Genomic DNA, 25,128 nt, shown 5'->3' on the forward strand with positions numbered 1-25,128 from the left:
GGCCACACTCATCCAGACTCATCACAGGCCAGGAATAGAATTCCCGTTTTAGTGCTCTTTCAGTCCTGTTTACAACAAGAGAAAAGCCGCATTATGGTGCTTTAATTCTTTAATGTCTGAGCCTTTCTTACAAGGTAAAGGCAGACCCCAGGTTCAGTACTTGGGGTAAGTAACCATGTTTCACTAGAATGTAACTAATTTTTCAGTTGCCTTCTCCTTGTAGTAAGTGATATTTCCCATTAATGTGTCATTCAGTCGCTAAGTTGTGTCTGACTCTTTGCGACCCCATAAACCACAGCACGCCAAGCTTCCCTTTCCTTCACTATCTCCCAGAGTTTGCTCAAGCTCGTGTCTATTGAGTCAGTGATGCCATCCAACCATCTCATTCTCTGTCACCCCCTTCTCCCCTTGCCCTCAGTCTTTCCCAGAATCAGTCTTTTCCAATGAGTCGGGTCTTCACATCAGGTGACCACAGTATATTGGAACTTCAACTTCAGCATCAGTCCTTCCAGTGAATATTTAGGACTGATTTTCTTTAGGATGGACTGGTTGGGTCTTCTTGCAGTCCAAGGGACTCTCAAGAGTCTTCTGCACTACAGTTGGAAGGCATGAATCCTTCGGTGTTCAGCCTTCTTTATGGTTCAACTCTCACATCTGTACATGACTACTGGAAAAACCATAGTTTTGACTATACGGACCTTTGTCAGCAAAGTGATGGCTCTGCTTTCTAATACGCTGTCTAGGTTGGTCATAGCTTTTCTTCCAAGGAGCAAGTGTCTTTTAATTTCATGGCTATAGTCACTGTCCACAGTGATTTTGGAGCCCAAGAAAATAAAGTCTGTCACTGTTTCCACTTTTTCCCCATCTGTCCCCATGAAGTGATAGGACCGGATGCCATGATCTTAATTTTTTGAATGTTGAGTTGTAAGCCAGCTTTTCACTCTCTTCCTTCACCTTCATTGGCAGGCTCTTTAGTTCCTTTTTGCTTTCTGTCATTAAAGTGGTATCATCTGTATATCTGAGGTTATTGATATTTCTCCTGACAATCTTGATTCCAGCTTATGAGTCATTCAGTCCAGCATTTCCCATGATGTACTCTGCAAATAAGTTAAATAAGCAGGGTGACCATATACAGTCTTGACACCCTCCTTTCCCAATTTTGAACCAGTCCATTGTTCCATATCTGGTTCTAATGGTTGCTTTTTTCCTACATACAGGTTTCTCAGGAGACAGGTCAGGTGATCTGGTATTCACATTTCCTTAAGAATCTTTCACAGTTTTTTGTGATCCACACAATCAAAGGCTTTAGCATAGTCAATGAAGCAGAAGTTGATGTTCTTTTGGAATTCACTTGCTTTTTCTATGATCCAAAGGATGTTGGCAATTTGATCTCTGTTCCTCTGCCTTTTCTAAATCCAGCTTGTACATCTGGGGAAGTTCTCAGTTCAAGTACTGTTTGTTAAAACCTAACTTGGATGATTTTGAGCATGACCTTGCTAGCATGTGAAATGAGTGCAATTATGTGGTAGTTTGAACATTCTTTGGCATTGCCTTTCTTTGGTATTAGAAAGAAAACTGACTTTTTCCAGTCCTGTGGCCACTGCTGAGTTTTCCATATTTGCTGGCATATTGAGTGCAGCACTTTCACAACATCATCTTTTAGGGTTTGAAATAGCTCAGCTGGAATTCCATCATCTCCACTAGCTTTGTTCATAGTGATGTATCCTAAGGCCCACTTGATTTCATACTCAAGGGTGTCTGGCTCTAGGTGAGTGATCACACTATCATGGTTATCCTGGTCATTAAGACCTGTTTTGTACAGTTCTTCTGTGTATTCTTGCTACCTCTTCTTAATCGCCTCTGCTTCTGTTAGATCTTTGCCATTTCTGTCCTTTACTGTGCCCATCTTTGCATGAAATTTTCCCTTGCTCTGCTGAGTCGCTTCAGTCGTGTCCGATTCTGTGCAGCCCCATGGACCGCAGCCCACCAGGCTCCTCCATCCACTGAATTCTCCACACAGGAATATTGGAGTGGATCACCATGCCCTTCTCCAGAGTGTTCCCTTGGTATCTCCAATTTTCTTGAAGAGATCTTTAGTCTTTCCCATTCTATTGTTCTCCTCTATTTCTTTGCATTGCTCATTTAAGAAGGCTTTCTTCTCTCCCCTTGCTATTCTCTGGAACTCTGCATTCAGTTGGGTGTATCTTTCCCTTTCTCCTTTGCCTTTCACTTCTCTTCTTTTCTTTTTTTTTTCTTCTTTTCTTAGCTATCCGTAAGGCCTCCTCAGACACCACATTGTCGTCCTGTGTTTCTTTTCTTTGGGATGGTTTTGGTCAACACCTCCTGTACAGTGTTACAAACCTCCACCATAGTTCTTCGGGCTCTCTGTCTACCAGATCTAAGGCCTTGAATCTTTATTTGTCACCTCCACTGTATATAAAGGATTTGATTTAGGTCATACCTGAATGGTTTAGTGGTTTTCCCTACTTTCTTCAGTCTGAGTCTGAATTTTGCAATTCTTTGTCCATAGGGCTTCCCAGGCAAGAATACTGGAGTGGGTAGCCATTCCCTTCTCCAGGGGATCCTCCTGACCCAGCAACTGTATCTCTGTCTCCTGTATTAGTAGGCAAATTCTTTACTGCTGAGTCTCCAGGGAAGCCCCAATACACTGATACCATGTATATATGTAAGGTATGTAGCCCAGTGCCTTAAAAACTGAATATACTAAAAATATAGCTACTCCCCAGCTAACTAAACTCTTTAAGACTTCATCACTTATATCTGATTTCCTTTACAAATCTATCTCAATCCATCTCCCAGTGGTGCAGTATCAATAGTTGGAAATCATCTGGTCTCCACCTCCTTATAATTGGTTTGCTTCCCTTTTGCCCTTGTATGATTTATACAGCATTTGGTTCTCCCTTTGCATCTTGTGATATTTAAGCTGTGTAAAATCTTATGCCCATAGACTGTGAATAAGAAGGCTGAAATTAGATTCTGATCATATTTCTCCTTTGGATATTTACAAAGTGGCAATGGAGTTTCTGGGTCCTCTGGGTGTCGTGAGATAGCCAACTTAATTGTATACCTTTCCCCATTTGCATCATCGTTAGCCCATCCACACTGGCATTGTTGAAGACATGTGGACTGCGTTAAAATTTACATGGCCATATGCTACCATCTCATTTTTTTTTTTAATAATTTTATTTATTTATTTATTTTTGACTGTGCTGAATCTTCACTGCTGCATGAGGGCTTTCTCTAGTTGCAGTGAGTGGGGGCTACTCTCTAGTTGCAGTGCACCAGCTTCTTGTTGTGGTGACTTCTTTTGTTGTGGAGCATGAGCTCTAGGGTGCGGGCACTTCAGTAGTTGCGGTTCCCAGGCTGTCTGAGCACAAGCTCACTAGTTGTAATGCTCCTGCTTAGTTGCTCCGAGGCATGTGGGATCTTCCTGGACCAGGGATCGAACCCATGTCTCCTACAGTGGCAGGCAGATTCTTTACCACTGAGCCACCAGGAAAGCCCCTACCATCTCATTTTTTAACTCTATTTGTGGAATGAAGGTTTCATGGAAGACATTTTGCTATAGAGTTGTGAATGTGCTTAGGAAGATTCATGTCATACATCCTGAAAGCTCTTTCCCTATCGTTGCCACATTATTTGACGTGCCTTCTTTAGCATCTGCCATGCACGTCCCTTTTTGGTATTCTTGTTCATGAAGACAACTGCTGGTACACCTGTATATGTTTGAGTGATAGAACATTTGATTAAATAGACATGCCCATTATAATGACACATGCTGAAATAAATCTCCCAGTGTCCATTTTAATATAACACAATAAACTCATTTTTCCAGCAAACTCAAATTGCAAGTCGACCCAAAAGTCTGTTAATTCCACATATGGCCAATTCCCTGAAGGGAGATGTTTGAATACAGTTGTGTTTTTTTTTTTTAAAGTGGGTTAGCTGACAAAAAATTTAATTCATATGCTAAAGTGTGTCAGACAGCTGAGTGCCAGCACTTAGTTCATCATTAGCTTAAATTGTGGGTTTAATCAAGTTCCTTCACTTAATCTACATGTTTGTGTTCAAAACCTAGCATCCTGCTTTAAGGAAAAGCCTACCTTTTATTTCTTTTGGATAGTCCCCAGTTTCCTGAAATCTGATGAAGACAGCCAGTGAAGTGAATCTAATTTGGGTGGTTGAATACTGAGGAGGAATCAGGGAGACCGCATGGAGTGTTGCTTTCATTAAAATAACTTTGTCCAAGAAGACATTTTCACCATACTCTTGCATCTGTTCCAGTCTTATTTCCATTTTGCTCTTCTTATGTTAAAAAGGAATGCTATTAAAATGAAAACTTGGTTTTAGAAGTGTGTGTGTGTGTGTGTATGTGTGTGTATATATATATAGGATATATATATATATCCTATATATATATATATATATAGGATCAAGGCAGTGGATTGGGTTGAATTGTTATTCAACAGTTTTCGCGTATTTGCCGTGGAATGAGAAAGCAGTTTGGTGTACCCTCTTTGATACAAAGCCAGCACGTGTAATGAGTTTATTTGTTCAGAGCTGGGCATCAGGTGTAATAGAATTATGCCGTGTGTTTATGGCACCCTGCCTTTCATATCCCTGTAGTTGCTCATTCATTCATTTTTCAGATGTAAATTAAAAAGTGGAGATTGTAGATTAGATGTGCCCGGGCTCATGTGCACTATGTGAAATGTAGTTTCTCTCACTCTTGGAACTTACTGAATCATGACAGAAATATAAATGAGCTCTTAGAGCAATATTCAACCTTTATGAGAATTCATTTCCATCGAGGGTAGGTAGCTTCCTCTGCTTGCAGATGAGGCCTGGAAATTTATCTTTTCTCTTGTTCTTGTTTTTTGTTATTGTTGTTTTAATTCAGCTAGCAATGCAAAGGACTTTAAGTAATATTCTCCAGTTACCTCTATAAGCTTTCAGTTGTAAACATGACTGATATTAAGTAGATCCTCCTCCTGGGGAGAAGGAGCATCTTTGAGACTGCTCTTTGTTCACAGCAGCAGATTTGAGACTGCACTTTGTTCCTAGCAGCAGCTAGGTATTAAAACGTCACAGGAGAAAGAATCCAGTCATCCTGATCAGTCTTCTGTCATTTCTTTCTAAAGGTCAAATGAAGAGCGTTTGACCTCTCTGGATGCTATCAAACTTACTTACATACGTCAGCTTTGACCTTCTAAACTAGCTTTGTGCCACAGAATTTACTATTAAGTTGAACTATTTAAAACTGATGCTATTTACTAATTTAATAAAGTTTAACCAAATACCTATAAGTCATTGAGCACTCACTAGATAAATAATTGTATTCAGCATAGGAAGAATATTCTCTGACTAACAATAAAAGGCACAGTACCTTTGGGAATTTCTATTGAAGGAAAGTTTGCTGACACGGTAATTGTTAGGAATTTGGGGATTTCCTAGCAGGGATGAGGACGTAGGAATGAATGCACCAGAGCCGAGTTTGGGGTTTTATAATTTAACATCTTCTAATCCTCACACCTTAAAGGAGCCTCTTCCAATAATAAGAATCACCAATTTTATTTGCAAAGAACATGAATACTGAATAGAGCTTAAAATGTATTTCTTTTAAAAAGATTTTTATTGCATGGTGGAGAACAAAGCTCATTGGCAGATTATATCCGCAAACAGAAGGAAAGTGAGGATCAGAGACTATCATCAAGGCCAAAATGAGCTAAACCCTTGGAAGAGATCTAAGAAGGTCCTACAGAACCTTCATACTGACTCAAAGTGAACATAATGGCCCAGTAGGGCCAAACGTAGAGCGTTCAGAATCCTGGTGAGGCACTTTCCTCATCTGGTCTGCGTCATATGAGCACTCAGCACTACTCAGAACGTTCTGGTGTATGCCGTGTGAGGCAGAGCAAAACAATTCTCTCAGATGGTCCTGCTGGCACCCGCAGCCCTCAGGTGCCCTCTTTCTATTATGAATAAATCAGGACTTTCAGGAAAACAGTGTCCCCATAAAAATCTCTAGGACACCTTCACTCTCAAGTCCATCCATGTTGTAATCAGGAAAATGGCCTTTTGTTTGCCTATTGTATCGTTTAAAAGGCAAACTGCAAGGAGATCCAACCAGTCCATCCTAAAGGAAATCAGTCCTGAATATTCATTGGAAGGACTGATGCTGAAGCTGAAACTCCAATACTTTGGCCACCTGATGTTAAGAACTGACTCACTGGAAAAGACCCTGATGCTGGGAAAGATTGAAGGCAAGAGGAGAAGAGTGACAGAAAGGTGACAGAAAATGAGATGGTTGGATGGCATCACTGACTCCATGGACATGAGTGTGAGCAAACTCTGGGAGATGGTGAAGGACACAGAAGCCTGGTGTGCTGCAGTCCACGGGGTCGCAAAGAGTCAGACACGACTGAGCGACTGAACAACAACAAAAAGGCATAATGAAGGCGCATGATCTTTTGATTTTATTCCATCTTTTTTCCTGGAAGAGGGAAGATTCTTACATGACCCTCTTCTCAAGCTTTGAGAGAATCTAAAATACCTATTTTGAAATACACGTATCTTCTTGCATACTATGGTTTCTATTAGAGGATGCACAAGAACATCCCAGACAATAGGAATCCAAGAAGATATCTGACCTCTGAATTGATCTGTAACGTCTGGATTTGGGGATGGGCTTCCACACAGGAAGGTACCCTGGATCTCTCCCCCTTGTTCACCTCCCATTTCTGGCATGTCTCCAACCCAGCTACAAACTCAGCCTTCAGTGTCAGATATGACAGAAGCTTTCAGGTCAGAATAGAAACTGTAATTTCCTCAAGCCCATCTTACTTCCAGTCTGTGTAATTTAGTCCCTGGAGAAATAGATATTCTTGCTCTACACATCTAAAACTCATTGTCCATGTATCTCTGGGCCGGCAAGTGTGTCTCTTTTTCATGTCTACCTCCCCTACTAGATGGTGAGCAGATCAAGGAAAAGAGACCTCTGTTTGTGTCTCTCCAGGACCTATTAGATTGCTTGGCTCAGCCTCATTCATTCATTTTATCTCAGAATCATATATTCATTCTAAATTGGAGCCTCTTAATAAAGGTTCATTGAATAAATGGCTGGATGGATGATATCCTTGTTTTAGAGCTAGCTTGAAAAATTCATGGGCAAATTACAATGGGTTTGTGTGAGAAACTTCATACCCACTCCAGAGCTAGGTAGGCACAGGAGAGAAACCACTATTTTTGCCATCTTATAGCCACTCAGTAGTTGACACGGTTGTTTGGACCAAATCTCAAACCCTTTGAGTGTTCTACAAGGCTATCTGCTTGCTACAGTCACTGCCTGTCACTCTGGTCGCATTGCTTTGCACGCTCCTCTTTCTCGCCATGTTCCAGCCACACTGGTCTCACAGTGACTCAGAGTCTGAGCTCCTTCCCTGCCAGTCTTTGCACAGGCCACTCCAGTGACCTAAACAACTCTTACCCGCTCTGCACCTAGTTTTTTCCTGCGCGTCCTTTAGATCTTTGCTTACACGTCTCTTCTTTAAAGAAGTGTTCTTTGACCTCCCCTCCCTACCCAGTCTAGGCTAGATCTAGTTTTCACGTGCTTTCGTTTCTGTATTCGTGTCCTTCAGAACACACACTGCAGCTTGTGAGTTTATGTTCATTTTTATGATTAAGTGGTATGTCACTTATCTGTTGCCACATAATGCTGTGTCATGAAACACCACAAAATCTCATTGGCACTCAACAATGTGTTTATTGCTTATGTACTTGGGATCAGCTGCAGGTTGGCAGGGCAACTGTTGTTCTTGGCTGTAGAGGCTAGACTTGCTCGTATATCTGGGGATCAGCCGGCTGACTGATGTTCTGAGCCTCCATTTGGGTGACTGGGACAAGTGCTCACATGTCTGTCATCCTCCAGAAGGCAGCCTCAGGCATCTCCTGTCAGTGGAAGATGCACAAGAGGAATCAGGAAGGCTTCTTGAGGTGGCACAGGCACTCTGGGACTTGTGGCTTATTCTAGTGGGCCCAAATTGAGTCACATGGACAAGTCCAGAATGGGGGGGTGACGGGGTGGGGGGTTCACTGCAATGTTACAGACAAAGACATGTTTCCAAGGAGTTGTGAAGATGGGGGGCCATCTTTGTCTTCTATCACAGTGTGACTCTGGGATCAATTGAGGGCAGCCATGGCATCTCTTGATTCCAGCTTGTGCTTCATCCAGTCCAGCATTTCTCATGATGTACTCTGTATATAAGTTAAATAAGCAAGGTAACAATATACAGCCTTTTTCCAATTTGGAACCAGTCTGTTGTTCCATGTCCAGTTTTAACTATTACTTCTTGACCTGCATACAGACTTCTTAGGAGGCAGGTCAGGTGGCCTGGTATTCCCATCTTTTTAAGAATTTTCCACAGTTTGTTGTGATCCACACAGTCAAAGACTTTAGTCAATGAAGCAGAAGTATTTTCTGGAACTCTCTTACTTTTTCGATGATCAAACAATGTTGGCAATTTGATCTTTGGTTACTTTGCCTTTTCTAAATCCAGCTTGAACATCTGGAACTTCTCGGTTCCCTGTGCTATACAGTAGGTCCTCCTTCTTATCTGTTTTACATATAATAGTGTGTATATGTTTTCTGAATGTTGAGTTTTAAGCCATATTTTTCCAGTAGTCATGTGTGGATGTGAGAGTTGGACTATACCAAAAGCTGAGCACCAAAGAATTGATGCTTTTGAACTGTGGTGTTGGAGAAGACTTCCTCCTTCTTATCTGTTTTACATTTAATAGTGTGTATATGTTTTCTGAATGTTGAGTTTTAAGCCATCTTTTTCCAGTAGTCATGTGTGGATGTGAGAGTTGGACTATACCGAAAGCTGAGCACCAAAGAATTGATGCTTTTGAACTGTGGTGTTGGAGAAGACTCTTGAGAGTCCCTTGAACTGCAAGGAGATCCAACCAGTCCATCCTAAAGGAAATCAGTCCTGAATATTCATTGGAAGGACTGATACTGAAACTCCAATCCTTTGGCCACCTGTTGCGAGGAGCCGACTCATTAGAAAAGACCCTGATGCTGAGAAAGTTTGAAGGCGAGAGGAGAAGGGGATGACAGAGGATGAGATGGTTGTATGGCATCACCGACACGATGGACATGAGTTTGAGTAAACTCCGGGAGTTGGTGATGGACAGGGAGGCCTGGTGTGCTGCAGTCCATGGGGTCACAAAGAGTCAAACATGACTGACTGAACTGAACTGATGGCATCTCTTTAGTCACCTTTATATTGTTAATACCTAACAAGATGCGTGAATATTGTAGTTGATGATTAATTATTTCTTGAATATGAAAAGGCATTAATTTGATGTCATTGCCTCAAGATTCTAGAGAAATGTTCACTTTTAAAGGAGGTTCCTGCCTTAAGATGAGTAAAAGAAATTATTTTTAAAATTGTGTCCATGGAGAAGGAAATGGCAACCCACTCCATTATTCTTGCCTGGAGAATCCCATGGGCAGAGGAGCCTGGAAGGCTACAGTCCAAGGGGTCTTAAAGAATCAGACACGTCTAGCCACTTTCACTTCCACTTCACAGAATGATTTTCAAGTCAAAACTCACTGTCATAATAAAGTTCTCTTTAAACATAAATAAATAAAAATAAAATTGTGTCCATTTCTTGCTCTTCAAGTTCCCAAATTCCTCCAAATAGCAGCTGTCTGTTTTTAGACGGTTAGTGTTTAGGTCCCAGGACATTGGTTTCCCTCTCTGTCATTGGTGCCAGATAATGGGGGGTGAAAAATAGTTCAAAATTAAAAGAGTCAAGCATCAGTTGTGTGCAGAAAGGGGTAAAAACTTAGTATTGGGGGGATTTTCCTGGTGGTCCAGTGGTTGAGACTCCACACCCCCAATGTAGGGGATGTGGGTTTGATGCCCGGTCAGGGAATTAGGATCCCACGTGCCATAAACAACTTAATATTTTGGATGTGAGGGGATAATATGGGTATTTTTTTGATTAGTATGGACAGTGGTCTTTTCATGTCTCCTCATGTACCTTAGTGATAGATAGTGAAGTAGCTCAGTCCTGTCTGACTCTTTGCGACCCCATGGACTGTAGCCCATCAGACTCTTCTGTCCATGAGATTTCCCAGGCAAGAATACCAGAGTGGGTTGCCATTTCCTTCTCCAGGAGATCTTCCCGACCCAGGGTTCGAACCTGGGTCTCCGGCATTGTAGGCAGACGCTTTACCGTCTGAGCCACCAGGGAAGTCCAGTACCATAGACTTTTATTAAACAGACTGCCGGGCCAAGAAGAGACTGATAGCTCTTTCAAAGGGTTGTATTCCTAATAACCGGGAAAATAAGTCAGATATTTTGGTTAGTTCTGGAACATGAAATCTTAAAAGGATCAATATGAGAAAGAAACACACGCAGGAAGGAACTGTGCTGGAAAGGGTGACTGGCATTGTCAAGAGTGTGGAACATTCAGTGGGTTTCATATTCAGAGAGTGGTAAAGGGGATGCGGATTCAAATGCGGTTAGGAAATCCTTTGAGTACAGTCACTGTTTAATGGAACCATGTAATTTGGTATCTATAATGACTTTGTTATTTGATTCTGTCTTCATTTAATAAATACTACCTCTTTTCTCCAGGGGTAACATTCAAAATACCTGACAGTGGGGACCAGCCATAGCAATGGAGGGATATTCAAGAGCCCTTGATTGTCCAAGTGTTAGTCCTGTGGCTGCTAAACGGTGGAGAGGTCTGGGGGTTTCTAGAGGTAGGAATGGGGCAGCCTAGGCACAGCTGTTCAGGGAGTGGGCACTCTCTGGTTTGGGGCGGTGGTTATTTACCAGCCTGAACAGAACTGTTTCTGTTTTCTAATACTGACACAGCCATATGACTCCTGGTCTTCCCTTTACTTGAGTTCACCATTATACCCGTAAGTCTGTTTTGGAGCCAGCAAGGCCAGAAATGGGAAGGATTTCAGAGAAGAGGAAGATCAAGACCCAGACAATAAGCATAGGCAAGCACAGGCATACATTATTGGTGGGGATGTGCAATGGTGTGGCTATTTGGGAAACAGTTTGCTATTTCCATGGTGACTCAGCTGATAAAACATCTGCCTGCAATGCAGGAGACCTGGGTTCAATCCCTGGGTTGGGAAGATCCCCTGGAGAAGGAACAGCCACCCACTCCAGTATTCTGGCCTGGAGAATTCCATGGACTATCCATGGGTCGCAAAGAGTTGGACATGACTGAGCAACTTTGACTTTCACTTAGTACTTCCTCAAAATGTTAAACACATAGTTTCTAAATTACCAAGCAGCTCCATCCCTAGGCATGTACCTAAGAGAACTGAAAACATATATATACAAAAACATGCTCACAGATGTTCATGACAACATTATTCATAATTGCCCCCCAAATGGAAACAAATACCCATCAACTGATGAATGGAAAAACATAATGTGATATGACCATGCAATGGAATATTATTTGGCCAATAAAAAGGAATGAAATACTGATACATGTTACAAATGGATAAATCTTGAAAATATTATGCTAAGTGAACAAAGGGGAGATATAAGGTGCCACGTATTTATTTTATTTCATTTGTATGAAGTGTCCATACAGTGGGCAAATCCATAGAGACACAAAGTAGATTAGTGGCTGGGATGAAGAAAGGGCTAAAGACCTAGAAGAGGAGATGAAGGAGAAGGGAGCTGAAAATGACTCCAGAGTTATTTGACTGGAAACTGTGATTCCATTTACAGAAATGTACAAGCTGAATTTAACCTGGGTTTTGGTGGACCATAATAAGTTTAGTTTTAGATGTGCTTTGTGGTGATGACAAGACTTAAAAGTGTCTGATAGTCACGTGAAAAAACATTAACTGGTGTATAAATAAAGGTTGTGGCTGGACATGCCAATTAAAGAGCACTTTCTCAGAAGGGAAAGTTTGAGCTCACCTAGCAATCCTTTTTTTTTTTCTCAATGTGGCAATCTTGCAGAACAATGGAGGATGGTAAGGCGTTTGCCTATAATGCGGGAGACCCGGGTTCAATCCCTGGGTCGGGAAGATCTTCTGGAGGAGGAAATGGCAACCCACTCCAGTACTCTTGCCTGGAAAATCCCATGGATGGAGGAGCATGGTAGGCTACAGCCCATGGGGTCGCAAAGAGTCGGACACAACTGAGTGACTTCATTTGGTGTTGGTCTTGGGAGAGGGAAGGGGACTTATCAAGACAGGCAGAGCCTGTTCCTTGTGGCTCAGAGCGCCTCTCGAGGAAATCTTTACCAAAGTGCTCAGCCAGTACCACTTGCAGGACTCAAATTCCAGGGTGATGGCTTTTCCCAGTCTGTCTCTCAGACCTTCCATCTTCGTCTGTCAGCTTGGGACAATGACAGGAGAACCGCCTTCTTGGTCATAGGTCTGTGAGACATTATATTATATTAATTCCTTCTTTACCCCTGTTGGGTGGTTGCCACTAAAAGAGCCATATTCTGGCTAAAAGAGAAAAGGAATGATGCTGGTTTAACCTCCCAAAGAGCTCCAGTGGCAGGCATTTGGAATTCATTTAATCTAAGCAAGTTCTGAAAAATTTACTGCATCTATTTAATATATATTTTTCTTTTTCCTTTCCAGGAGATTGCCATATTCAAGTACTCCTGGGAGGATTTAAGCCTTTTTTTTTTTTCACTTCTTTGGATTTCCAAATCCCTAATCTCCCCTAGTTATTTTTCCTTTCATAGAGAGTTTGTTGTTGTCCAGTCGCTAAGTTGTGTCCAGCTCTTTGCAACCCATGAACTGCAGCCCGCCTGCCCTCCCTGCCCTTCACCATCTCCTAGAGTTTGCTCATACTCATATTCATTGACTTAGTGGTGCCATCCAACCATCTCCTCCTCTGTGGCCCCCTTCTCCTCTTGGCCTCAATCTTTCCCAGCATGCGAGCCCCTGTGAATCTGAACTAGGAATTCCCCACTGATAATGTCAGGGATGTTGATGCCAAGTGATTCTAGGCTAGTAGAATGCCTAGGCTGGGGTGAGGCAGTCCCTGAATGTAATTAACAAGATGAAAAACACCACAGTGGGTACTTCCTGTGTTTGAGTTATATTTGTATTGAAAAGGCTGGGTTTTTGTTCTGTGTGTGAGGTTTAATCTGGAAATAGTTTTCAAGTATTTCCTTTCTTAGAGATTTTTTTCTTTTTTGTTTTACTATAGTTGATTTACAGTGTTGTGTTAATTTCTGCTGTACAGCAAAGTGACTTGATTATACACATATACACATTCTTTTTATATTCTTTCCCGCTATGGTTCATCACAGGATTTTGAATATACTTCCCTGTGCTGTACCTCAGGATCTTGTTGTTTATCCATCCTGTATATACTAGCTTGCATCTGCTAACCCCAGACTCCCAACCCACGCCACCCCTGTGGCAACCACAAGTCTGTTTTCTCTGAATATATTTCTGTTTCATAGAAAGGTTCCTCTGTGCCATATTTTAGATCTAACGTATAAGTGATAGCATATGGTATTTATCTTTCTGTTTCTGACTTCACTTAGCATGATAATCTCTAGTTCTATCTATATTGCTGCAAATGGCATTATTTCATTCTTTCTTATGTCTGAATAGTTTTCCATTGTATATATGTACCATATATTCTTTAGCCATTCATCTGTCAATGGACATCAGGTTGTTTCTGTGTCTTGGCTATTGTGAATAGTGCAGCTAGAATATTGGGGTGCATGTATTTTTTTGAACTACATGTTTTTTTCTAGATACAGCGGTAGGAAATTCTATTTTTAGTTTTTAGAGGAACCTCCATACTATTTTTCAGTGGCTGCACCAATTTACATTTCCACTAAAAGTATAGGAGTGTTATCTTTTCTCCACACATGGTCTGTTATTTGTAGACTTTTGACGGCCATTCTGATTGGTGTTAGATGGTACATCACTGTAATTTTGATTTGCATTTCTCTAATAATTAGCAGTGTTCAGAATCTTTTCATGTGCATGTGCCCATTGGTCATCTGTATGTCTTCTTTGGAAAAATATCTGTTTAGAGTTTCTGCCCATTTTTCAATTGGGTTTTTTTGTTGTTGTTGTTGAGTTATATGAACTCTTCACGTATTTTGGAAATTAAGCCCTAGTCAGTCCCATTGTTTGCAAATATTTATTTTCAGTCTGTAGGTTGTCTTTCATTGTTTATAGTTTCCTTTACTGTACAAAAGCTTGTAAGTTTGATTAGGTCTTATTTGTTTATTTTTGTTTTTATCTCTATTGCTTTGGGAGACTGACTAAACATTGGTATGATTTATGTCAGAGAATGTTTTACCTATGATCTCTTCTAGGAGTTTTATGGTGTCACGTCTTATGTTTAAGTCTTTAAGCCATTTTGAGTTTATTTTTGTGTATTGTGTGAGAGTGACCTCATTGATTGGACGTTGCAACTGTCCAACTGTCCAACTTTCCCAACATTACTTGCTAAAGAGACTGTCTTTTATTCAATATACATTTTGGGCTCCTTTCTTGAAGTTTAATTGACCATAGGTGTGTGGAATTTTCTTAGCAAATTTTAAACACAGATGAACCAAATTATCTGCTGCAGTCCATCTATTTCACAGCAGTAAGTCACTGAGTCTAAAAGCAGTATAGCCAATTTCATAAACAATAAGGTGAAGACCCAGAACGATGGAACAGTTATCCATTTAGGGAGGGGTTCATAGTGCTAACAACATAGAATCTATAATCTTAGCTAAGGGATTCCAAGATAAGTTGACTGAAGGGGCATAATAAAGGGAGAAAAACTCAAAAGTAGAAGTTAGGATGGATTCAAGATCATCAGATGGTTCAGGCGTAGTGAGGCTTTGGGCAAAATGCTTCTCAAAAGTTATCTCCACGTGCTCTTTCAACTTTTTTACCTCCTCAGTTCAGTTCAATTCATTTTCTCAGTCATGTATGACTCTTTGTGACCCCATGGACTGCAGCACGCCAGGCCTCCCTGTCCATCACCAACTTCCAGAGTTTACTCAAACTAATGTCCATTGAGTCAGTGATGCCATCCAACCATCTCATCCTCTGTCATCCCCTTCTCCTCCCACCTTCAGTCTTTCCCAGCATCAGGGTCTTTTCCAGTGAGTCAGTTCTTCCCATCAGGTGGCAAAGTATTGGAGTTTCACCTTCAGCATCAGTCCTTCCAATGAACACCCAGGACTGATCTCCTTTAGGATGGACTGGTTGGATCTCCTTGAAGTCCCAGGGACTCTCAAGAGTCTTCTCCAACACAACAATTCAAAAGCATCAATTCTTTGGTGCTCAGCTTTCTTTATAGTCCAACTCTCACATCCATACATGACTACTGGAAAAACCACAGCTTTGACTAGACGGACTTTTGTTGGCAAAGTAATGTCTCTGCTTTTTTAATATGCTGTCTAGGTTGGTCATCACTTTTCTTCCAAGGAGTAACTATCTTTTAATTTCATGGCTGCAGTCACCATCTGCAGTGATTTTGGAACCCACCCCCCAAAAAGTCTGCCTCTGTTTCCACTGTTTCCCCATCTTTTTGCCATGAAGTGATGGGACCAGATGCCATGATCTTAGTTTTCTGAGTGTTGGGTTTTAAGCCAACTTTTCCCACTGTCCTCTTTCACCTTCGTCAAGAAGCTCTTTAATTCTTCTTTACTTTCTGCCATAAGGGTGGTGTCATCTGCTTATCTGAGGTTATTGATATTTCTCCTGGCAATCTTGATTCCAGCTTGTGCTTCATCCAGCATTTCTCATGATGTACTCTGCATATAAGTTAAATAAGCAGGGTGACAATATACAGCCTTGACGTACTCCTTTTCCTATTTGGAACCAGTCTGTTGTCTCGTGTTCAGTTCTGTTACTTGCTGATCTGCATACCAATTTCTCAGGAGGCAGGTCAGGTGGTCTAGTATTCCCATATCTTTATGAATTTTCCACAGTTTGTTGTGATCAAAGTCAAAGGCTTTGGTGTAGTCAATAAAGCAGAAGTAGATGTTTTTCTGGAATCTCTTGCTTTTTCGATGATCGAACAGATTTTGGTAATTTGATCTCTGGTTACTCTGCCTTTTCTAAATCCAGCTTGAACATCTGGAAGTTCATAGTTTATGTATTGTTGAAGTCTGGCTTGGAGAATTTGAGCATTATTTTTGCTACCATGTGAGATGAGTGCAATTGTGCAGTAGTTTGAGCATTCCTTTGGCATTGCCTTACTTTGCGATTGGAATGAAAATTGACCTTTTCCAGTCCTGTGGCCATTGCTGAGTTTTCCAAATTTGCTGGCATACTGAGTACAGCACTTTCACAGCATCATCTTTTAGGATGTGAAATAGCTCAACTGGAGTTCCATCACTTCCACTAGCTTTGTTCGTAGTGATGCTTCCTAAGGCCCACTTGACTTCGCATTCCAGGATGCCTGGCTCTAGGTGAGTGAGCACACCATTGTGATTATCTGAGTCGTGAAGATCTTTTTTGTATATTTGTTCTATGTATTCTTGCCACTTCTTCTTAATATCTTCTGCTTCTGTTAGGTCCATACCATTTCTGTCCTTTATTGTGCCCATCTTTGCATGAAATGTTCGCTTGTTATCTCTAATTTTCTTGAAGATATTTCTTGTCTTTCCCATTCTATTGTTTTCTTCTATTTCTTTGCATTGATCACTAAGGAAGGTTTTCTTATCTGTTCTTGCTATTCTTTGGAACTCTGCATTCAAATGAGAATATCTTTCCTTTTCTTCTTTGCCGTTAGCTTCTCTTCTTTTCTCAGCTATTTGTAAGGCTTCCCCAGCCAACCATTTTGCCTTTTTGCTACTCTTTTTCTTGGGGATGGTCTTGATCCCTGCCTTGTGTACAATGTCATGAACCTCCGTGCATAGTTCTCCATTCATATTTTTACTTCCTAGTCACTATTCAATCCACACTAATCTACTACTATCTATCTCCACCACTTACAGAAATTGCTTCTCTCAAGGTCCCCAGTAATATCCAATAGCAAAGGACACTTGTTTGTTGTCACTTTCTCGAACTCTCAGCAGCATTTCACGTAGGTTGCAACTTTCCTTGACATGCTGGTGTCTTGGCATCGATGATGTCACGTCTTCACTTTTTCTTGATCTTCCTTGCTAGATTCTCTTCCTCTATTCCCTGGAAATATTGGAGCATCTCAATGATAAGTCCTAGGGCTGCATCTTTATACTCACTGTGTCCCTAGGTGATCCTCTGTATTCTCATGACTTTCAACATCAACTCTAATCTATATGCTGTTGACTTCCAAATCCATTTGTCTAACTTGACTCTCCCCTGAGCCCCAAAGTCATTTATCTAGCTGCTATTGGCATCCTCATGGATGTCAAATAGGAATCTCCAATTTAATGTGTCTAAAAATAGAACCCTTGGATTTCCCTGGTGGTACAGTGGGTAAGAGTTGGCCTGAGAAGGCAAGAGACACGGGTTAGACCCCTGGTCCAGGAAGATTCCACATTTTGCAGAGCAGCCAAGCCTGCGAGCCACCAGGACTAAAGCCCGTGGGCCTAGAGCCTCTGCTCCACAACAAGAGAAGCCACTGAAGTGAGAAGCCAGTACACTGAAAGGGAGAGCAGCCCCAGCTTGCTGCTTGAGAGCCTTGGACTACAGAAAGTCCAAGCACAGCAACGCAGACCCAGTGCAACCAGAAATAAGTAAGTAAATAATGAAAAACAGAACCCTTGATTCCCCTAAACCTTGTCCTTCTCCACACCCAATTGTTCAGTCCCCACATTGATCATCTAATTCCTCTCTTTGTTTCATTACCTCCATCCAGTCATGCACTGAGTTTAAGTCAGTTTTACCTAAATAATATATCTCAAATTCATTCATTTTTCACCATCTTCATTGATTTTACTGAGTTTCAAGCCACAGGCATCCTTTGACAACCAAAGTAGCTTTTAACAAGTTTCTTTGCTCTATTGCTTTTATGATGCCACAACCCATTCTTACATAAAGGCAAGATTGTCCTTTTTTGACTTTTTTATTAAGAAAATTTTTAAACATATGCAAGTGGACAGAGAGTAGCATGAGCTCCCATACACTGTCACCCAGCTTTCAGTTCAGTTCAGTTCAGTTGCTCAGTCGTGTCTGACTCTTTGCGACCCCACGAACCACAGCACACCAGGCCTCCCTGTCCATCACCACCTCCCGGAGTCCACCCAAACCCATGTCCATTGGGACAGTGATGCCATCCAACCATCTTATCCTCTGTCGTCCCCTTCTCCTCCTGCCCTCAATCTTTCCCAGCATCAGGGTCTTTTCCAATGAGTCAGCTCTTCGCATCAGGTGGCCAAAGTATTAGTTTCAGCTTCAACATCAGTCCTTCCAGTGAACACCCAGCTTTAAGAGTTATCAATTCATGCCAGTCTGTTTCATTGAAAACCCCATTGATTTCCTTGCCTCCTTAGGATTTTGACACAAATCCCAACTATTGTATCATTTTACCCCTAAATATTTCATATATATATATGTGTGTGCATATATATATATGTATAAGATAAAAACTCTAAGTAAACACAAGATTATTAAAAATTTTTAAACAGTAATAATTTAAAATTGCATCAAATACCCAAAAAGTGTATTTCTGAATATCTCATAAGTATCGTATAAGTATACAGTCAGGGTATTTGAATCAAGATTCCAATAAGGAGCACATATTTCAACTGGTTGATATGTCTATAGGGTTCTCCTTCTATTAATATCTCATTCACTTGCTTTTTTCTCCCCCATTACAATTTACTTGTTTAAGAAACCCGATTGTCCTGTAGAGTTATGGTCTGAATTTGCTGATTGTATCTCTGTGGCTAATGTAACATATTCCTTCTGCTAAGGTACCACTAAAATGGCTTCACAGGTGGTATTTTATTCTTCCATCAGAAGTCATGTGTTTGCATGTCTTGTGATGTTAGTAGCATTGTGCTTTATACCTAAATGATTAATTCAGTAGATGCTGCAAAGTAGGGATATTCTATCAATTTTTCATTTATTTGTAGGAATACTCATATAAAGGAGGAACTTTCTTTTGTCTACTTTTAAAGGTTTGTATAGGACTAGATTTACCTTTTAAAAACATAAATTGGATCATATCTTTGCCCTGCTTAAAGTCTTCCTGTGACATCTCTATGGCCAACACACACACACACACACACACACACACACACTGTATGGGCTGGCTCCTCCATCATTCTTTCATCACATTCCATCATAGTGTCTACCATTTTGTTGAAATTTAAATCAAAACTTGAAGGTTATTGGAAAGGTCAGACCTTCTCTGCCTTAGGATTTTTGTACTTGCTCATCCTTCTGCCTAGTGGACTCTTCCTTGACCTTCATGCTGAAATGAACTCACCTCATCAAGGCCTTCCCTGGCTCCTTTATTTAAGGGGCCTGCTGTCCCTCATCATAGCTCCTGTTTAATACCTTTATAGCATCCACCACAAGCTATAACTGTCTTCCTTATTTATGGATCATTTTCTACCAAGAACGCCAGGTGTGTAAAAGCAAGAATTTTTCTGTCCTATACAGCACTGAATCCCAAAGCACAGCATGATGTCTGGCACGCAGTGGGTGCTCTTCTTTTTTAGAATCAACACCACAAACCTGCTGCATATCCTCACCTACATAAGTGGAAGGTGATTTCTTCCAGGTTTTAACATTGCTCTCCGAGGACACAGGGACCAAGACAAACATCATCTAGCCCAGTGCTTCCTGGACGCTTTGTGCGTGCCGCCTGCAGCAAATGATGTCTGATGGGGCAGGCCACTGAGGCTGGCTGGAGGCCTCAGCCTGGGAGTCAGTCCTGGCTCCGGACCTGGCTTGATGACTGAGCAGAGCACTAGAGGAATTGGGTTAGGGAAAGCATTTTTGAACTCATGTGAGTGGGCTTATAGATTTAGGGCAGGAAATTCTTTTGAGTGTATGCTTTGAGGTTCCCTGACTTTATTGACCCTCAGGGACCTAGAGGAGTGGGACTCCCTGCATCTCCACAGGGTTCTGAAGTCCCTTTTTCCCCTGGGAAGTCACTGTCTTCTTCAGGAAATCCCACCAGTTTTGTCCTATTTCAAAGCATCCTCTTTTACAATGCAAATACTTTGGGCTTTCTTGAGATGATTATGAATATTTTTCATCTTCTTATGAATTAGCTTTTTTTAAAATTTTTTATCTTTTTGTTGAATTAGCTTTAATAGGATGCTTTCTTCCTAAAATCTGAGGACACTGATCCAGTTTCATTCTTGTCTACAGCAATATCTTGGTAGTAGAAATTCCCAGCCTGATTCCTAACTAAGAGGAAAACAAACAAAAAACCCACAAAACACTTAAACTGTGCAAAACAAAACTTCATTTCATGGAATCATAGATTGGAAGAAAACTGATTTGGATTCTCCCTGATTGCATGAAGCTCTACTCGACATGTCACTGGCTTTCAGTGTGACCCACCAGCGTTGAACCTATGCTGAACAAGTTCAGGGGAGAGTATCTCAACTCCAATGTTCTTCGTGCCCTGACAGCTTACAGGCAGTTCTCTCATCTTCCTGTTCCTTTTTTTTTTTTTTTTTAAATTTTATTCATTTATTTACATTTTTGGCTGCGCTGGGTCTTCGTTGCTGCAAGAGGACTCTCTCTAGTTGCAGCCAGCAGGGCTCCTTGCCAGTGGCAGTGCACTGGCTTCTCTTGTTGCAGAGCACAGACTCCAGTGATGCTCGAGCTTCAGTTGCTTCGAGGCATGTGGAATCTTCCAGGACCAGGGATGGAACCTGTGTCCCCTGCATTGATTGGCAGGCGGATCACCTGGACCACCAGGGAGGTCTGGTCTTCCTGTTCTTAAAGTAAAACTGCTAAGTTCCCATTGGTTTTCATTACTGCTGCACAATCATACAGAGGAAGTTGGATTGCTCTTCAAACAAATGCTATTAGTTACCATGTAACTGAAGTCTTCTCTTTACAAGTCTATAAATTCTCCAGCTCTCCCAACTGTTTCTGGGCTCCTTGGAAGGAGCAATTGAAATCTCCTCCTCGCCAAGCCTACTTCAAAACTAAGCTCATGATTTTTGTCCTTGGCGTTTTCCTTCCCTCTTTTTTTCAGGAGCTTTGCTTCATCTTCCTTTCAGTATCTCCAGGGTTTCCCTTAGCCCCAGGCTACAGATATGTTTATTGTACCTTCTACTCAACATTGCTTTACCTACCTGAAGAAACTATCCCATCTCTTGATTTCCTGTCACCATCAAATTTATGGAAAGAGTAGTACATGTTTACTGCCCCCAGTTCCTCTCCATTCCTTATGATAATCTGCATTCTGTCTCCTGGGCTTGGTAGAGATTTATCTTTGAAGGACATTTAATGTCTTTGAAGTGCTCTTTTATCATCTTCAGGCTTCCCCGTCCCCCCCTCCCCACCCCGCCCAGTCTACAACATGTAATATTGATGCTGTCCCTTCTATCTTGACATTTCCCTTAGGCTCCCAGACTCAGAGTCCTCCTGGTTATCTTCCTATTTCTCTACCTGGCCTTCTCTACCATTTCTTCTTTTATTCTTTCCCCTTCACGAAAAAGACCTTCTTTAAGATAATGTTCTCAGGGCACTTCTCTTTTCTCTGTCCTGTCTTGCTTGACAACCTAACCTGTTTCCATGGTTTTATTTATTATTCTAAAAGAGTAACCTCAAAACCTCCATCTCCATCACAACCTTGACTATCTTTCTAGCTCCATTTCAAGCTTCCTTCTAAACATTTTCACTTGAACATGCCACCTCAAACTTACGATATTCCACATGTAATTTCCTCCTTAACATATTTCTTCTCTGGAATACTTATTTTTGTTGAAAACATTGTCGAAAATCCCAGTCAGTAATGTGCTAGATCTACAAGTCATTTTTAAGGTTTCTTCTTTCCACTACAGTTTCTGTTTACTATCTTTCCAGTACTTACTTTCTTTGTTTGCTATCTTACCATTTTTCCAAGAACCTCTTACATCTGCCCACTCTGGTTCATTTCCACTGACCCAACTCAGTTCAGGCCTTTTTAGCCTCTTGCTGGATTGTTGGGATAGTCCTTCTGGCACGTCCATTTCCTACCTCCAGTTTGCCACATTTACTGATGCCAGATTGTAGTGGAGTTTCAGCTAATGTGGGGATTAAGGATTACAATCATGTTTAACAAGAAAATCCCATGTAATCAACACAGCTCTTAAAAATGTCTTATATTGTCCATAAAGTAGAATCTGCAGACATATTGCTTCTTAATAAGTTCAACACTGCCAATTTTTCTTCCACCCTTAGAGCAGATCACTTTTCTTTTGGTTGCACACCAGATGAAGTCATCTGCTTGGCTTTAGGGGCCATCTAGTATGAAAAATATGTTTCTTTAAATACCAAAATCGTACTCAACATTAGTCTACTTGAATTCATGTTAATTACTCATGAGTGTGATATAAATCCACTGGAATGTCTAAAAAAGCACAGGTCTAATCCTATTATTTCTGTGCTCAAAAACCCGTAGAGGCATTTTTTCCCCCATTGCCAATCAGAAGGCCCATTTCTTTAGCCTGGCTCTCAAAACTGTCCATGATCTGGCTTTAGCTCACTCATCTAATCCAGGTTCCATTCCAGAATGGAACACCTGCCATTCCCCACACATGCTATGCACATTCCAGTCTCCACCCACCCTTTCTCTCTTCCTGGGCCCACATCCTGGGATACTATCTCTTCACTCTGCATCTCTGAGGGGCTCAGCCATTCTTCACAGATCAGTAGATCTTCATTTGTCCTGCTTTTATGGCAAGTATCCATTTAGAATAGTCATTTCTGCTTATGTTTTATGAGACTGCAAACACGTTATGGGCAGGGTTAGTGCTTGAGTCTAATGTATATTTTTATATTCTTTTAGCACCATCTCCATCTTCAGGCACACAGTTTTCAACAGGTTTTAATGAATAAGTAAGTAAAATAATGTGGCTTCCCAACCGGTCCCCATGCGGAAGAGCTTCTAATGTGCTCCAGTCTGGCAGTGCCCTAGAACTTGGGACCAGTGCCCCCCAAAAAAGCTGCCAACTCTTCCTCATCCCAGTAGTGCCTTCATCAGGTAATGAATGACTCAGGAGGAAGGCCTGTGGGTGAGAAGATCTATGCAAATAGTCAAGTTCTTTGCTTCTTCCTAAAGAGCAAAATAAACATCCTATTTGGTTTGGAAAAAAAATTAGGCCTTAGAAATTAACAATACAATGTCTTTTTCATAGCTTCAGGAAATGCCAAGGTCTGTCACTGGGGATGGCGACATTTTGTTCCCATTGTGTAGAAAGTGACTGATGAGGCAGGCCTCTTAAGCCTCCTGTTAAAGGAGCAGAATATTTTCCGGTGCATCTCAAGTTCAGTGGGCTTTAACCTTTACGCCGAGAAAACTCCCCCGACACACAGAGGGATATTTTCACCTCTGAGAAAGGCACAGGGGAGCTCTGACTCCAGGAGTTCTCTGAGTATAACAGCTTCTTGAATCTTTTCGGATTTGTACTACAAACGCTCGAAATATGAATCTAGCGCCGCTCAGGTGATCTGTAAGATTTTTAACGAAGGTCTGGGGGTTGAAGTGGATGGGAAATGTAATATTTAAGGACTGTCTTGAGGGTTGGAGAGGATGGGAAATTTGAGTCTGTCTTTCATCCTTTATGTGATGGAGGTCTATCTACCAAAGAAAGAGAGAGAGAGAGTCTGACAGTGAATTTACACCTTCTGTGTCCACTTTAGACTGATCAGGGAAAATGACTACCCTACAGCGCTGCCTTGTCTTAACTTCTTAAATTATGGAAAGTGGCTACTAGGAGGGAAGTTTCATGTTATTTCATTTTTCTGCGCACTCAGGTGGCTTTTCCTGTTTCTTCTCTCCTGCTGGACCTGGGTCCTGTAATGACTATCGCAGAGAGCTAGCTGGAAGGATGTTTGCTCTCTAGGCAAGATCTCCTCTGCTCGGTCTCCTCCCTTTTTTTCTCTTTCTGGCCCCGCCTCCTCCGCTTACCCCGTAGGCAGCAGCTAGACAGCTGTATTCAATCAGAAAACACTTACAACTCCAGACGATTCAAACGGGGAAACTTCGCCGCGAAGTGCAGCGGCGCTCCGGCTCTCTCCAGCTTTCTTTCCTTCCCCGGAACCCGAGGCTCGGATCCTCCTCGGCCCGCCGCCCTGGTTTCTTCGGGAACTCGCCGAAGCCCTGCAGGGGGCCGGATCCTGCCGGAGGTACCCTCGCGCCCGGTCATGGGGGGCGCCCAGACCTCGTAAGAGGCGAGGCGGCGCCGAGGGCGGCAGTGCCCCGGGTCCCCGCGCCGGCCCCGCCGCTGCGGTAGCTGCGAGCGCGCCACGCCGCCCAGCCTGCTGCAGCAACGGCTCGTCAGTGCAACGCGAGCCGGCTCCGTGCCTTCTAGGAGTGCCTGCATCCTTCGTTTGGGCTTCTCCGCTGTCCTGGGTGAAAATGGCTGTCTAGACTAAAATGTGCCAGAAGGGACCTAGCAGTGGATACCCAGCCTGCTAAGAACTCGGAAGCTCCGAGACCTGGAAGGGGAGGAGCTCTCGCCTCTGAAAAGTGCAGTCATGAATTCTGGAGTTGCCATGAAATATGGAAACGACTCCTCGGCCGAGCTGAGTGAGGTAAGAAACAGCTGAGGTCAGGAGCTCTGGTTTCTTAGGCGTTTGCTTTGCTGCACCGCCTCCCCCCCGCTCCCCATCTCTCACTTCCCTACACGCCACCGCCTCGCGCTCCCAGTCTGGATGCAGCGCAATTAAAGATTAATAGATTTTCTGGATCTTGTTTTAACTTGTTGTGCTACTCAGGAAATGACCTGAACTGGCTTGATGTTTCGGTCTGAAAGGGGTGTCTTAAAAAAAGGAACAAGCTCGCACCAAAGCGTTTTACTCCAAACGCTAAAGCGTTTTACTCCCGGTGGTCTGGGTCCCCTGTCCCTTCCCACCACCCTTCCTCCAGTGGCATGTACCACATTCCCTTTCCTAGTCGGCAAAATACGCGGGGGTCCCAGCTGAGCTCAGTCTGACGGTAAGTAATGTGGTGAGGCCCGGGG

The 25,128-nt window shown here is 42.1% G+C and overlaps 1 protein-coding gene across 4 annotated transcripts in view; it reads left to right on the plus strand.

Moving 5' to 3' along the window:
• The window catches only part of MCC (MCC regulator of WNT signaling pathway), a 478,958-nt gene that overhangs the window by 158,856 nt on the left and 294,974 nt on the right, over positions 1 to 25,128 (plus strand). For 2 of the 4 annotated variants that reach the window (XM_065940909.1, XM_065940912.1), the window contains exon 1: positions 24,498 to 24,700. The exons of the other annotated variants lie outside the window; for them this stretch is intronic. In XM_065940909.1, the coding sequence (XP_065796981.1) occupies positions 24,644 to 24,700 (57 nt within the window). In that variant the 5' untranslated portion in view covers positions 24,498 to 24,643. Of the gene's footprint in view, positions 1 to 24,497; positions 24,701 to 25,128 lie in introns of those variants that run through there. 4 annotated transcript variants of the gene reach the window in all.

Source organism: Muntiacus reevesi, chromosome 7 (assembly GCF_963930625.1).
Source record: "Muntiacus reevesi chromosome 7, mMunRee1.1, whole genome shotgun sequence".
Classification (NCBI taxonomy): Eukaryota; Metazoa; Chordata; class Mammalia; order Artiodactyla; family Cervidae; genus Muntiacus; species Muntiacus reevesi.